Source organism: Electrona antarctica (genome assembly GCF_951216825.1).
Source record: "Electrona antarctica genome assembly, chromosome: 19".
Lineage (NCBI taxonomy): Eukaryota > Metazoa > Chordata > Actinopteri > Myctophiformes > Myctophidae > Electrona > Electrona antarctica.
This window is the reverse complement of record NC_136800.1, coordinates 16,014,653-16,029,604: the sequence shown is the minus strand read 5'-3', so window position 1 is coordinate 16,029,604 and position 14,952 is coordinate 16,014,653. Positions and strand designations below refer to the sequence as shown.

The 14,952-nt window shown below is 42.5% G+C and overlaps 2 protein-coding genes across 2 annotated transcripts; one reads left to right on the top strand and one right to left on the bottom strand.

Annotated features, from left to right (window-relative positions):
- Positions 1 to 1,667: 1,667 nt before the first annotated feature.
- LOC306943000 (uncharacterized protein) lies at positions 1,668 to 3,239 on the top strand (the record flags this gene model as incomplete). Its single annotated transcript, XM_079529205.1, has 1 exon — positions 1,668 to 3,239. One exon carries the CDS (start codon positions 1,668 to 1,670, stop codon positions 3,237 to 3,239), a length of 1,572 nt encoding a protein of 523 aa, XP_079385331.1.
- Positions 3,240 to 10,431: 7,192 nt separating this feature from the next.
- Positions 10,432 to 13,697, bottom strand: LOC306942999 (transcription factor HES-1-B-like; the record flags this gene model as incomplete). Its single annotated transcript, XM_079529204.1, has 5 exons — positions 10,432 to 10,578; positions 11,601 to 12,043; positions 12,702 to 12,789; positions 13,370 to 13,465; positions 13,590 to 13,697. The coding sequence occupies 5 exons, from the start codon at positions 13,695 to 13,697 to the stop codon at positions 10,432 to 10,434; spliced, it is 882 nt and encodes a 293-aa protein (XP_079385330.1).
- Positions 13,698 to 14,952: the final 1,255 nt, after the last annotated feature.

Sequence of the window (14,952 nt, the reverse complement as noted above, 5' to 3'; positions counted from 1 at the left end):
CTTGCTCTACATCTTCAGGGAGGGAACCTACCTGAGGCACAAGGAGGTCCCTGAAACTCCATCACTTCTGGTGGAGGTTAGGAGGACAAGCATGACACCTAGTGGAGGATTGGCATTTTATTTTACTACACCCCACCAGTCTACTCTATACCAGTGGTTCTCATGGTTTTCATGGACCCCTACATTGATATGCATTTGGCTGTGGACATATCTGAAAAGGTTTTGTAGAGCCCTATAAGAGAAGAACAGAACAAAACAAAACTATTCCAAATTGTTCACAATTGTTCAGAATTCTTCAAAATCGTTAAATAAACAGCCTACCGGTACATCTACAAGCTCACTTGTGAGATAACATAAGTAACATAGGTTTAAAGTGGTTAAACTGATTTTGATGCTTTGATACTATATTAGCAAAAGTGTCTGGGGACCTCCTGGAATCCACTCAAGGACCACTGGGGACCCCACATTGAGAACCACTGGTCTATAGTGAAATGCTCGGTTAATTGAATTCTGAGAGTGTACAAATGGAACAATATCAACACTCTAACACTAGAGTTACTTTAATATTCTATAATTTATGGTAAAGTCTCTATAAGATATATTTATTTCCGTGGCATTTGGTTAATTAAAGAATTGAGGCACTACACTGCACTCTAATTATGTGATTATTTACCTTACTTACTCTGCTCTTCCAATCTCGCATCCAACCATCCATCCATCCATCTTCATCCACTTATCCGTAGTCGGGTCGCGGGGGCAACAGCTCCACCAGAGAGCTCCAGACTCCCCTCTCCAGAGCAACATTAGTAACTCTGAGTCACTCCCACGTGACAGAACTTCTCACCCTATAGGGAAATGCCAGCCACCCGTGTGAGAAAACTCATTTCGGCCGCTTGTATCCGCAACCTTATTCTTTCGGTCATGACCCACACTTCATGACCATAGGTGAGAGTAGGAACAAAGATTGCTCGGTAGACAGATTGCTTTGCCTTCTGGCTCAGCTCTCTTTTCGTCACAACAGTGCAGTATTATTGCTTGCGGTATTATTGATTGCTTATTATTACTGCACGTTTCCATGTATATATGTATATACAGCGTATTCTCTCCAATTTGCCCCGTCATTTCAGTTTCAGCTGACTGCAAAGTACACCCCTCCGCCCACATTTATTTTGTTTAACAAATAGTGAGTCAAGTTTGAACTTAGTAACTAAGTAAATGAGAGGCATTTTGACATAAAAATAAACTGCTAAGTGCTAACATACACATGCCGCTATGCAATATATATTGAATGCTGATTGTTATGTTGACTGCAGTGTCAGCTGGTTTTGGAGAGCACTCTGTTGCGTGGGAATGATTCCGGTCATTCAGACGGTATCTGTCCAATGACCAAAGGTTTTCTCTTGTGTAAATTTAGGCTTGTTGCATGCAGTGTCATTCAGGCTTGTTGCATGCAGTGTCATTTGCGTTTAAATCCACCAAGGAGCTGTGTTGCTTGATTCCTGGAACACAGAGGTATACATTGAATTTACATTTTATTAAGTAGAAATTGTAGAATTGTGGGTTTTCAGTATATCAGTATCAGTATATCAAATAAGAATATTAATCGAATGACGATTATGTGTAATGTTTCCTAATATACAAAGATTTCCATTATTTTCACAGTGAGAATGGACAGAGAAATCAGGGTCACACTTTGTCTGATGCTACTTGTCTGTTTCCAAAGCAACGCAGCATCACAAACTCCCTGCCCGAGCAGGTGCCAGTGTTTCACGCCTGCCAAGGTGTTATGCTATGACGATCGCATGACATCTTTACCCAAGGACATCTCTGGGCAAGTCAAGGACTTCATTGTTATGACAACGTCTCTGTCCTACCTATTCCCAAACACCTTAGAGGAGGCCCCCCGACTTTCCAGGCTTGTTTTCTTAAACAATGCCTTGCGGGACATCCACGCCAGTGCCTTTGTGCTTCTCACTGACCTAAAGGAGCTGGATATCAGTGGGAATCCGTTGTTGGAGCGCCTGTATCAGGGAACGTTTGCCAAGCAGGGCAACCTCACTAAACTGCTGCTCAACTTCAACCGCTTCAAGACGGTGCCTCCCGGCATGTTCGACTCCCTCAGCAAGCTGGAGATCCTGCACATGAGGGGTAACAGCATCTCTTTCCTGCCAACGCTTCTCTTCCACCACCTCCAGAACCTCCGCCTTCTGGACCTGTCCCACAATGTGCTCCAGGAGGTGGGGAGGGAGAGTCTCTACGGCATGGACAAGCTGGAGACCTTCCGACTTAACTACAATATGATCAGTGGCTTTTCCGATGACACTTTCCACAATGTTTCCCAACTGAGGGAGATTAGTTTGGAGGGGAACAAGATATCAGACTTCCCTTCTGGCATCTTCTCGGCACTAACACGGTTACAGGTGCTTAATCTCCGCGGCAACCTGCTCTCTAGCTTCAACGCTGAAGTTTTTGGGATCGTTCCCTCAAGCTTAAAGGAGCTGACACTAACAGGCAACAGGCTGATAGCGCTATCCTCTCATTCCCTCGGCAGTCTGACCTCTCTCACTCAGCTTGCTCTGTCATCTAACCAGCTCTCCGAGCTTCCCATGGACGTTTTTGAAAACCTCACAGCTCTGGAGGGCCTGGATCTGTCTGAGAACCAGCTGACCTCACTGCCGGACAAGATCTTCTATCAGCTCCACAAAATCAAGGCGATCCACCTGCAACGGAACAACCTGAGCGAGGTGCATGCCAAGATGTTTGATCACCAGCTCTTACTGCAGAAGCTTTACCTGTCAGACAACCAACTCCAGACACTACCCCACGGCTTGTTTGACCCCTTCATCTTCCAGCACATAGTGAGACTGCATGGAAACCCCTGGAACTGTGATTGTCATATGTGGTACATGCATGACTGGCTGCAGAAAAATGGTATAGACAACATGGAACAGCCCGACGGTGTGACCTGCAAGGGCCCTGGGACACTGAGAGGGCAGGCAGTAACCTCCATTGACAAGGACCAGCTGGTATGTCATATATCGCAGGATGTGCTACCAAGCATTAACAGTTGCACTCTACAAGCGGCCGACGACACTGTGATTATCAAGTGCAAAGTGACTACGTGTTCTCAATTGAAAGTGAAGGTACAGTTTGAAGAAGATGATGGAAGTGTGTCTGAGAATGTTGTGGGTAATGTGTGGCCAGAGCATTTGCAATGTAATAATGAGACAAGTCGATAAGACTCGATTCCATCCCTGCAATCCTGTAGGTCTGCATTTCTAAGTGCCACAGACTTTGCTCTGTGTGCCAATATGCTTTACGGTAAAGAAAGACGTCCCCTTTGTTTATACGTACATTTGATGCTTGTTCATGGACAACCCAGTTCTACCATACTGTATGTTCTCTAGTCACAGTCAATACTACAAACAGAACTTTAACTGAGCAGCTGATAACGAGGAGACAAACTGTATATCCTGCATGCAGGTCAAAGATAATGAGGTAAAAGGTGGATGAACTCCTTTTTTCCCCCTAAGGATCAAAGCTCAACCTGATAGTTTTAAAGACAGCATCATTAAATGGAACTACGGCTAGTTTGTTAATAATTTATTTAAAAGATTGGCTGGCTGCAGTGTTTTTAATTACCAGTAGATGACTCTGGTTCACTTTTGTGAGTAATAGGCAATGTATGTCAATCGGAATCTCCAACAGGTTTATGGATGTCTTGGTATAATGACCATTATGCTTTTCTTTTATTCCAATGTTCAGTTCAATATTAAAATACATAAAATCTATAAAAAAGGAAAAACAAATAGCTGCCCTTATGATGCCCCCCCCCCACACACACACACACACACCATTTTTGTTGTTGCTTTTAGACACAATTTTATTATTTTATGTAACTATATAAATCTGTGGTATATTATTATTAGTATTATTAGTATTACAAATGTAATTTTAAACATCCCCTCTTTCATTCAAGGGTTTTCAAGATGTTTGAGACCAACAAGCAATGGAAAATAACTACGTACATTTACTCAAGTACTGTACTTAAGTACAATTTCAAAGTACTTTTACTTTACTTGAATATTTAAAAAAATCAATAGGCTACTTTATACTTTTACTCCTTTACATCTTAGTGGCAAATACTTTTTCCTCCACTACGATTATTTGAAGATATTAGTTAAAACAAAACATGCATGTTAAATGTCCTATTTTATACTCTGGCTAATAGTGAGCTTGTAGATATACTATTTTCAAAATTCTTAAAATTCGTTATCCGCATAATGAATACTTTTACTTTTTGATGCCAATTATTTTACTGAAGTACATTTTCAAATACAGGACTTTTTACTTGCAGCAGAGTATTTTTACAATGCATTTTTTGCTGTTTTTACTGAAGTAAAAACAAAATCAGAGTACGTTGTCCACCACTGCAAACAAGTTGTCCAATGAGACTCGAGTCTTCACACCCCACTGGTCCTGAACACTGTGACGGGTGATAAAGACAGAGGGATGCTGGGGAAGGGAGGACACACACACACACACACACACACACACACACACACACACACACACACACACACACACACACACACACACACACACACACAGATGGCAACACCTTGAATACAGCACTCTGACCCCGCTCTCTGTAAAGGTCAAAGGCCAGTGGGTCGATTGGGTCCTTGGTCCGAGCTGAATGACACATCACAGCTCACATGACAAAAAGTATAGTCTGCCAAAGTTTGGAGAGATGGATTTAAAGTGGGGTAATCCCCTCTTGACCAAAACTATGGGACAAACGGAACATCTCAAGTGGAGGAGTGATGTTACCATACTATTGCATGGTATCCAATATAGGATTTAGGAATATTAACATGTGGAGGATAGTAATTGCACAGCCTTTTAGATTGACAGACAGACACAGACAGACAGACAGACAGACAGACAGACAGACAGACAGACAGACAGACATTTATTCCCGAGGGGGAAATCCAAGTGTCATAGCAGCACTGCAGCTAGGCCTATCATATAGGACAGATACGACGTGAGGCTAATATACAGTATATATACAGTGTTGGAATGAATATAATGAGCAATATACAATATATCAACAGTGAAACATCTAAGCAGGCCTCTGATTATTGAGAATATCCCAGTAGTCCACAAGCCAGAGTCATTAAGGATCTTGGTTATGTAGCTTAATGGCTAGTGGCTACCAACGAGCACAAAGGAATGACCGAATAACTCAGTCTTGTGCAGAGGGAGGATGAGTCTGTGGTTTAAGGTTCTCCAACTTTGCTACCTCATCATAGAGAGTGGGAGGGGTTCATCAGGATAGCTTCCATCTTCATAAAATAAATGGGAATAATGAGATCCCACAATATGAGAAGAAGTTGTCTCATTCTGTAAAATAAATTACTGTAATGTTGTCTTAGCAAATGATGGGTAGCAATGTCATTTTGTCAAGTGATTTCTGTTATTCAGAGGAATTGTATGTACTTAACTCAAATCCTTATTGGCTACTGGTTACTTTGTCTCAAGCATCCTTTTTTCTTGTAAATATGAAAACATTCACTGTAATCATTTACTTCATTTTCCATTGCAACAAACGTGAACTGAATAAAGCTGCTCACCAATAATCACTGACCCCGTTTAGCACCTGTGGATTGATAGACTTTAAAGCTGCAATCTGTATCTTTATCGAACCCCTGGTCTCCCGTGTGGAAGACCAAATATCTACTGCTTACCCCCCAATTGGAGAGGTAAGATTGTGAATCAGGGTTTTACTTGCTTTAAAATGTCTCAATGGAGGAGTCGGGAGACCACCTCCAACTACTACAGAGTTACTAGATTATATTATATTAATACTATATATGATATAATATTTAGTACTCTACCATACAAACCGTTTAAAGTAACATTGCATTGATTAAAATAAGCTCTAGATTGCAGCTTTAACATCAGGGCCAAATCACAGATATCCATCATCACCAATTACTATTAGACTGGCCAATTTCCAGCAGCAGGGTGTCAGTGTTGTCCTGTGAAGCACCTCTTAACCCCCTGCCTGGACCCCATCTCTCTGTTCCACTTCAGTCAGGCCAAGCCACCACGCTCCACACAGCCCTCCTTCACTTTTGGGAAGGCAAGGAGGTGGGGACGGAGAGACATTATATAGCGGCGCGCACCGCACACAATGTCCAGATGACACAAAAGCACAGGGATGTTTCCCACAGAGTTTAGGACAGCCAGCGAGAGGAGAGAGGCTGCGAGGGCAGGGTTCAAGGGACAAAGGGGACAGGGTCATCCGAGATTCACTGCCCAGCAGGGTGTAGGAGCAACTCAGATATGATGTGTAATCTGAACACAAATGTGGACGGATTCTAAACATCATATTTGTTATGGTTTGCAGCGATACCATTCAGCATGACATATTAAAATGAGACGGATGATGCCATGGAGGTACTTCTTTGGCCTGGCAGTGAGTACATTTAACGCTGATTAGTTCAGCGGATTGCGAGATAAGCTCTGTACAAGCGCGCACGCACGCACGCACGCACGCACGCACGCACGCACACACACACACACACACACACACACACACACACACACACTCTCTCGCTTATACGTGTCCGTATACCTACAGAGTCACGACATGAAGTTCCATTGGAGTTCTGCCTTGAACTTGCAGGGAAAATTATGAAAAGGGAAATTAAATTGTATGCCCAATATAAATCCTCTTTTCTTTTATAGCTACCCTCAAACAGGTTCAGTCAATCGTGAAAAAAAAATCATCATACAGATCCCTATTGTGTCACAGGTGTCTATTAGATCCCTCACTGCAAATGAGCTAGAACTCATCAACACTCATCAACCCATTATCTGAAGGGCACAAATGGGCCCTTTTGCACTCCTCACAAGGCATGAGGCATGCGTGTACACAAGGGTCAATATTCTCTCAATGCACTCAAACCCCCAAGGGTAGGCTAAATGAGTGCTGATGACCAAATTAAGAACAGCTGACCTGATGTTGGTGTTAAGTGGATAGCGAGACGTCAGTAAAATGGTAATCTTTTATCACACTGCTGCACTTCCCTTTGTCTGGCTATTCCGCATTGGAGGATAATAAGAGGCTATAAGCTCCTTATCATCAAACTACAATTATTGGGAATGAATCAGCAACTATGGTCCCAGAGACCCTGCTCTTAAAACAGTGATCCGGGTTTTGTTTGCAACTCTCCAGATGGAGAGGTCTTAATGTGGTGCTCATTGTATCTCACCAAACATTGCGGTGAAAGGTTGGTGGGAAATTTGGTATTTGGTTGTTCCAGAACAATAAAAAACAACAATTAACTAGCCTTCCTCAAGCCCATTAGTTCTCAACGTGGAGTCCAGGGACCCCCAGAGTTCCTTGCGGGGGTTTCAGGGGGGACCCCAGCTAAATGACTGATAGTTAGGAACCAAATGGACCCTCAGAGAGTGGACAAATGGAACCCATGGGGTCCGCTCATAATCAGACAGTTAGGTTAGTGTGAGGTTAGGGATAGGGTTAGTTATAATGGGGGTCATGCGGAACAACAGGAATAATCGGAATAATGGGCTGTCAGAATAATGACATAGCACTGAGAGATCTATCTGTCAGTCCTTGTCCCTTTTATACCCATATATGGAGATCCCTGGTGTCATACTGTACAGTTGGAGGCCATCGATATTGTCACAGTTCCCATCCGGCTGTTCTACCGGACACTCTACCCCTGAGCCACTGCCACCCACCTGTCTGGGGCTGGCACTTTCCCAGTAGGGGAAGTGATTGGCAGAGTGGGGCAGGTCGTCAGCCACTGGGCTTTAACTGGGGGTGATTAGGGCAACCCTGTATACCAGTGGTGTCAAAGTGGCGATCCGCGGGCATTTTGCGGCCCGCGGAGCCGCCCAATGCAGCCCGCCGGCCATTTATAAAAAAAAACAATGTTAATAGTAGTCTTCCATATATATATATATATAATACTGTAGTTATAGCAGTGACTGAGAAAACAGACTGAAAAACAATGCTGTATGAGTGAATACGTGCGAGCGCGGGTCCGCAACTGGTTCTGGCCCACATCAAGTGACCTTTTGACCAATGCGGCCCTCACCCCAAAATGGGTTCGACAGGCCTGCTGTATACTGTAAGGCTGGGGAAACTGACATCTCATACTCTCTTCTACTCTACACTCCAACTCAGTTTTTTGTGTGCATTTTACTGATCTGTGGACTCCCTCCTTTGTTTCATACATCAACCGATTTGTGTTTGGGTATAATAACCCTCCATTCATCTACTTTCTTGAAACTACTGTAGCTATATTAAATATTATACACACTAACACTAACAGAACTAAGTCATTTTGTATTAATAAGCAGTGCACTTTATCTAAGAGAATGGAAAATAACGAAACTTTAAAAATGGAACTTGCTGCTATCATTTCCGAAGTAAGTCATGCGATATGTTCCCTAAGTGTGACGTCACACTTGCTATTAAGGAGGCCATCTTGTAATGATTCCTGTTAAACAATGTGCTACAGTTCAAATACTGTAATTTTACATATATCACATGTATTCACTCTAAACATAATCAGATATCCTGCTGTGTTTTTGTTTTTGATGTGTTAATAACATGGTCCTGTTCAGAAGGCCTCATGGGCAGATGGCCAAATGTTGTAGAAACGAGGAAGGCAGGAGGAACCATGAGATTCTCCCTGCCCACCCCTCTGACATGACATCCAACCCAACGTCTCCTTTGAAGTGGTGATGTAGTACTGCAGTTATTTGGCTTAACAGATACGGCCATCGTCGCAGCGGCGCGGGTCTGTGGTCATAAATCCTGCGACTTCAGTGTTATCATGCCATACTGACACGGCGCTCACCCCGACAACTGTGTGCGCTCCAGCATTTTGTGTCTCTCGTTGCGAAAACAACCTGCTAAATCAAAAACCAATGAATTGGAGCCGACAAACCGTGAATGCCCCTCATTCAACGCATAATCCATGCATTAGCCTTGATGTGAACTACTGCCGATGAGTCCGACCCCCATCAAACATCATAACAACCCTAAGAACAATACCGGACGGATTCACTGCAGAGATGCTGGCGGCTGAGGTTTCCGGTGTGTGTCACAAGGAAATGAAGCCCATAGCAGGGATGCTGTCAGTGTTTTGTCACTGTCTTTGTGAGGACTGACCATCAATCATGGAGCACAGTGACATGGGGGGGCATCCAGTCTGCTCTCTTTTCTCTCAGCCCTCTGCACGTTCCATGTTCACCATCCTCCCTTCCAAAAGGTTTGGGAAAATAGTGGATGCTGTGATTAGGGGGATGGGAAAGAATGAGGGTGGGAGGTGCAAACGCTGGTAAACAGAACATATTATTTCCTCACGAATGAGGCTCATCTGCTCAAGCTGCCCCATCCAAAAAACACTTCAAGTTCCCCTTTGTGCGTCGCAGCTATAGATTATGCTACAGCGATGGACAGAAGCAACCACTCTCCTCATCACCAAAGACCATGGCCTGGTCTGAAGAGTTCTCCTGAAGCCTCCAGACCAAGACCTTTGGGAGTCCTCAACAATAAGCCTTCTATGGTGTGGTGAAACTGACAGCATGGTCCTCCCCCTCCGGCCCATTAAAGCTCTTCCTGGATAAACAAGGGGAAGGTTCTTTATGGAGATGGAGAGGGCCACAAAGAGAGGAGCCATTGAGCCACTCAGGGGCTAGCCTTTGTTTTTGTGTTTCTGGGGCCCTTCTCAAAAGCTGCCCTGATAACAGCACGTCTATTTTGTCTTTCTAGCGATCCCTCGCTGGCAGTCTGCTCTCTTTTCGGCCAAAACAGAGATGTAAAGTTAATTGACTGTATCGTTTGCACACGGCAAGGACTATTCAGTAAGCTGTTTGTTACTGCGTATGTGTCAAAGATTAATTTGAAAAGCATTTGTGACATTAATACAACTAATGTTTACATAGATGCTGTCATTTCATTGAACTGAACAGAGTTGCCTATGACCTTCTTTAAGTTCGCCACCATCATTTTTTTCCGCTGTGATTTTTACAAAGGTATTGAACTTTAAAAGAACTATTGTCCTGAAACTAAAAAACTCTCTCCAAAGACCACCTGTTTACAGTTTTCAATATTTAAGGACCCACAAAGAGCTTCTTCTTTACATAGGTTGATGCTAGTAGTGATGTTTTGTTCAGTTCTTTTAGTAAGATTTGAAAGACTGCGGTTTCTAATCCAATGAACGAATCCCTAAAATCGCATGAATAACAAATCAGCAATAACAAACTGGCCATGGATTGTGGTGTTTGCCTGTGGAGGCATCGGCATTTGATGCTGTCAAAGGAAGGCCCCATGCTATTGCTATGTGGTGATGGGTTGCAAGGTTTGTTGATGGTTTGCCAGATTTAGGGCTCCATGCTGTTGGAGCTGCTCTGTCCTGTGAGTCTGAATAAGAGGGCACCTGTGACCTCTGATCCAGCTTTCCCTGTGGCCTGCTGTGTGAGCACCATGTTTTGGACACACGCTGGGGCTCTAAGGCCTTTAACTGTCCGCTAAAAGTGGGCAACGGTGTGGCTTGTGGTGCGTCTACACTACACTCCCAGCCGAATGCTGCTGTTAAGCCTATGAGATCCCATGTGCAAACACACACTTCCTGTGTGAAAATAATAAGTGGATGCAAATCCCTTTTAATTAGATTTCCAGTTAGCTTTGCGATGCTTGAGGAAAGGATTAGATCTTTTACATTTTAAAATGCGTATTTAAAGCTGGGGAAATCCTTGCAATGAAATAAGGTTACTTTGCAGACTGCACGTAGGCCTAATGGCCTATCTATCACAGACAAAGGTACTAGGTAGTGGAGGTGTCGTATTAAGTTCCAATCTGTCCTTTCCTTAAGTTCACTATCACACCCTGTGGCGCTTTTATAGACGAAATTTCATATACAGTACGTGAAAATATATTTCTCAAAAGGATAAAACGAAAAAATAAAAGCTTGAGAATTTATTTCCATTGTTGTGTGCTCATAATATCAGCAGAATTTCTCATCAAGGAAAGCAATCAGGTTTGCACGTGTGGGACAGACCTGGCCCACCTTCCTTGCTGGGCTGGCTGCATGTTGCACTCATAGTGCTCTCGTGCGACCTCTCATATTCCTTACCTCATATAAGAATTATGTATTACCAGTGAGAAAACAGCTTTCGCTGTTGCCGTTTAGTCACTTGCCTATGAGAGACATTGTGGTGCATTCACAGCACCTTTACACAGGTGTGTCGACACTACGGGGATGCACTTGGGTTTTGGGTTGACAAAAAGTGACACTGGGTCCAAAGTAGTATCAAACATATCAGAAATATTTTATTAACAACATAATGAAGATATTTAAGAGCTTTTCAATAATTTCTATACACCAATACTTACAGTTTGTCACTGCAGGTATCCTTAAAAACAAAAGCAATTGCATGTAAACATAACCAGAGGCCTACAGAAAATATACAAAAATAATACTCTTTTTGTTTACTTGTCCTTTTCCGCCTAAACATGTTGATTCCCTATAGTACTACCATGGTCTCCACACTGAATCTGAGATGACTGGAGGAGGCACAACAGGTGACATGGCCGACACCAATGCAGGATGACAGTTTTGAAAGCTCAGGGGCGCAAGTGCCGTGCTGGGAATGACGAATGCGAATTGTCCTTCGGTGGTTGGTACAACCTGGAGTCCACCATACAGCTTGACAGCTTCCGGAGAGATGTTCATTACAGGACCACTTTTACAAGGAATTCTGGCCTGTCCGGGTCCGGGTGGCGATGGGTGTGACGTGTATATGGACACCTGCCGCTGAGCCGTGAAGTTCACAACATTGATTTGTGACACGCAGGTAGCCAGGTGGCCAAGGAGCCGGGTTCTTATATCTGCGTTCACCCCCTCACACGTGGACAGAAAGCGGGTGACTTCTCCGACACACTCGCTGAACCCTGCTCTGTATTTGCCCATGGCGCCTGGATTCGTGTTTACAGCTGTTGAAAAAACCGGAACAGATTCCATTATGGTATTGTGTGTCATGATGACTATACATCCATTCAAAATAGTTGTTTAGTAAGGAGGTCTGTGTAATCAATTTTGAGGGGCAACATAGTCTAGGTCACTGGTTCTCAAAGTGGGGTCCAGAGATCCCCAGGGGTCCTGCAAAATTAGGAATAGTTTACACTTAAGCCCGTTTTACTATTCAGCTACCGGTATTCAAAATTACATTGTGAGCTTGTCCCAAATGGGAAAATCTTGTTTTCTGGTCTGTGGCCAAATTCATAATGTTGGGTACCATAGGTTTAGTATTAGAGAATGTCCTGTAGGAACATGGTGCTAAAGTTGAAGCTTTAACATAATGTAATTGATTTCTCCATTGCGCAAACTTGTTGCTTGTCAAAAGGAATAGCCTACATACATTGTTGTACGATTGTTGCAGCTATTTTTATTTAATTTTTTTATGATCAACACTTATTGAGTTTTACAAATAAACAAATAAGCATGTCATTATTAACAAAGAAAATCTGAGTAATTTTTGACCTGTGGCTGTGACACCATCATACAATGAAGCATATCAGGCTTAGCTTATACAGTATATATATTTTTAAATCATGCGATGTGTGTGTATTCAGTTAGCTACACAGTACATACCAGTCATTTGGAGTCGCTGCAGGTTCCTGAGGTGCTTAACTGTCATCTCCAGGATGTCTGCTTTCTCCAGTTTGGAATGTCTTGAGCTCTAGTTAAGAAAATATGATTTAGTTCCTAAATTAGATGACACACTGTTTGATAAACAAATTATCACCTCTCTAGTTAAGAAAATATGATTTAGTTCCTAAATTAGATGACACTGTTTGATAAACAAATTATCACATCTCTAGTTAAGAAAATATGATTTAGTTCCTAAATTAGATGACACACTGTTTGATAAACAAATTATCACATCTCTATAGTTAAGAAAATATGATTTAGTTCCTAAATTAGATGACACACTGTTTGATAAACAAATTATCACATCTCTAGTTAAGAAAATATGATTTAGTTCCTAAATTAGATGACACACTGTTTGATAAACAAATTATCACATCTCTAAGAAAATATGATTTAGTTCCTAAATTAGACACTGTTAGATAAACAAATTATCACATATACTCTCAATAAGATCAGCAATAACATGATAACATGAGACATTTTGATGAAGTTCCATGTGTTAGGGAACTGTAAAAGGTTCCTTAATAATAATAATAATAATAATAATAATAATGGTAATAATAATAATAATTCCATGAATTCAATGGAATTTTGGCCATATTACTCACGTCTTTCTTAAGTGCATCCAGGATGAGTGTCTTTAGCTGGCCCAGGCTCTCATTGATGCGCGCACGTCTCCTTTTTTCCATAATTGGTTTGGAAGACTTTAAAGAGAGAGAAAACAAGTCCTTAAAGATCGGAGGTTTTCACATTTAATTTAAATAACAACGGAAAGACAGCTGTAATAAACTGTTTGTATGATGTTATTATAGGCTATTAGAAATATACCTTTCTATTCTCAGATGTAGTCCTGGCTTTCTCGGGTGTTGAGTCGAGGCTGGCCGGAGTGGCAGCGACGGAAGATGGGGACGTCCTTTCAAAAGTATCGGCCGGCATCTTCCAAGTTTAAGCCGAAAGAATAACGGGTGCGTGACAAAAAAATGTTGCCAATAATTATTTCAGATAGCAGTGCAGGCTATCTCCTGTAAAGTTTTAAACCCCTCAAAAAATAACAAAAACAGACACCCAGTAAGTAACCATGTGCGCAAAAATACTCCTTTCAAAGTTTATAGTAGGCTGATCTGTCAATAAGTAGACTCAACTACGCAACTTCACCTCCGGTCTTATTTATAGATGCTGTGCTCCGCACGCGAATGGCTCGTGTGGACACTCTCTATGTAACTTTCTACCAATGGGGCGGCGGCACCACGCTGCTGCTGCTGCTGATGGTGGGGGCATTTTATCCAAGTGTCAGGGAATAAAGAACCTAACGATAGGATAATAATGCAAACACAATACGGGCATACACACTACACAGACACTATAGTATGTTGGTTATAGCCTACACATCACTAAATAAAATAGAATCGTGAAATTCCAACAGTTCTGTGTTTTAGGAAATGTTTATTCAGGGGATTTAGGCTACACATGAAAAATATAAATCAATATCAATCAAGTGTTATTTATTGGATTATCAAACCCAAGCACAAAATAATGATAGCCTATACTTCATAACAGAAAACAAGAAACAAGAAAAACAAATCTTCCATAATAGTAAAACAGATTATTAACAAATTATAGATTGCTCAGTGGTTCTCAAAGTGGGGTCCGGGGACCCCCAGGGGTCCTTGAGGGGGTTCCAGGGGGTCCCTGACTAAATAGTAGGCTGCATTAAAATCTGTTCAACCACTTTAAACATATCTAGGCTACTGTACATTGAAAATAATCAATCTACAACCTCACAGCATGCAATGTGACATGTGTTAGCTTAGATTGGCTATTAAGAAATAGGCCTACAAACAACACATCTTGTACAGGGGTCCCAAAACATTTTCAAATGGGGGTCTGTGGCCAAATACATTAATCTGGGGGTCCTTGACACGGTAACATCTCGCCCTCTTTGTCTCCACCAGGCCGAAGGCATGGGGAGAGAGTATGTTTTGCACTCCGTCCGTCCGTCCGTCCGTGTGTGTGTCCGTGTGTCCGTCCGTCCGTCCGTCTGTGAACAGCTAATCTCCGGCATCGTTAACCCGGTCGATGCCAAATTTAGCACACACTCCCTGGATGCCAACGATGAAACTCTGCCCAAAAACTTCCAGAACGGCCTGTTGTAGCGCCACCAGGAGGCCGCTTTGTGCAAAACAAGTTTTTG